The sequence below is a fragment of the Pterocles gutturalis genome, unplaced genomic scaffold, assembly GCF_000699245.1.
Source record: "Pterocles gutturalis isolate BGI_N339 unplaced genomic scaffold, ASM69924v1 scaffold25037, whole genome shotgun sequence".
Lineage (NCBI taxonomy): Eukaryota > Metazoa > Chordata > Aves > Pterocliformes > Pteroclidae > Pterocles > Pterocles gutturalis.
The window spans coordinates 1-275 of NW_010116125.1; the positions used below are offsets into that span (position 1 = coordinate 1).

Sequence of the window (275 nt, forward strand, 5' to 3'; positions counted from 1 at the left end):
TGCGGGTCACATCAGCGTCCCCCCCGCCTGGGAGCAGGACTGTGTTGATCCCCAGGGACCTGGGGGACATTAACACGTCCCCTGTGCCCAGCCCAATGCTCCACACCCCAGGAGGGGTGACCCCCACCCGCTCTGCCACCCCTCCCTGGAAGGTCAGGACCAGTCCTTACCCAGGGCAGCTTGTCTTTGCACTTCCCCGGGGTGCTGGCAGCGCTGGGATTCCCCAACATCTTCCTGTACATCTCCGTCTCTATGTTCTTCTGGTCCGCGTGCTT

General features: G+C 63.3%; 1 protein-coding gene across 1 annotated transcript in view; it reads right to left on the reverse strand.

Moving 5' to 3' along the window:
- Positions 1-170: 170 nt before the first annotated feature.
- Positions 171-275, reverse strand: part of FKBP8 (FK506 binding protein 8, 38kDa) — a gene marked incomplete at both ends in the record, with an annotated part of 3,725 nt that continues 3,620 nt past the window's right edge. Inside the window, one exon of the mRNA XM_010075418.1 lies at positions 171-272. Coding sequence (XP_010073720.1) covers positions 171-272 — 102 coding nt within the window. The remainder of the gene's footprint in view (positions 273-275) is intronic.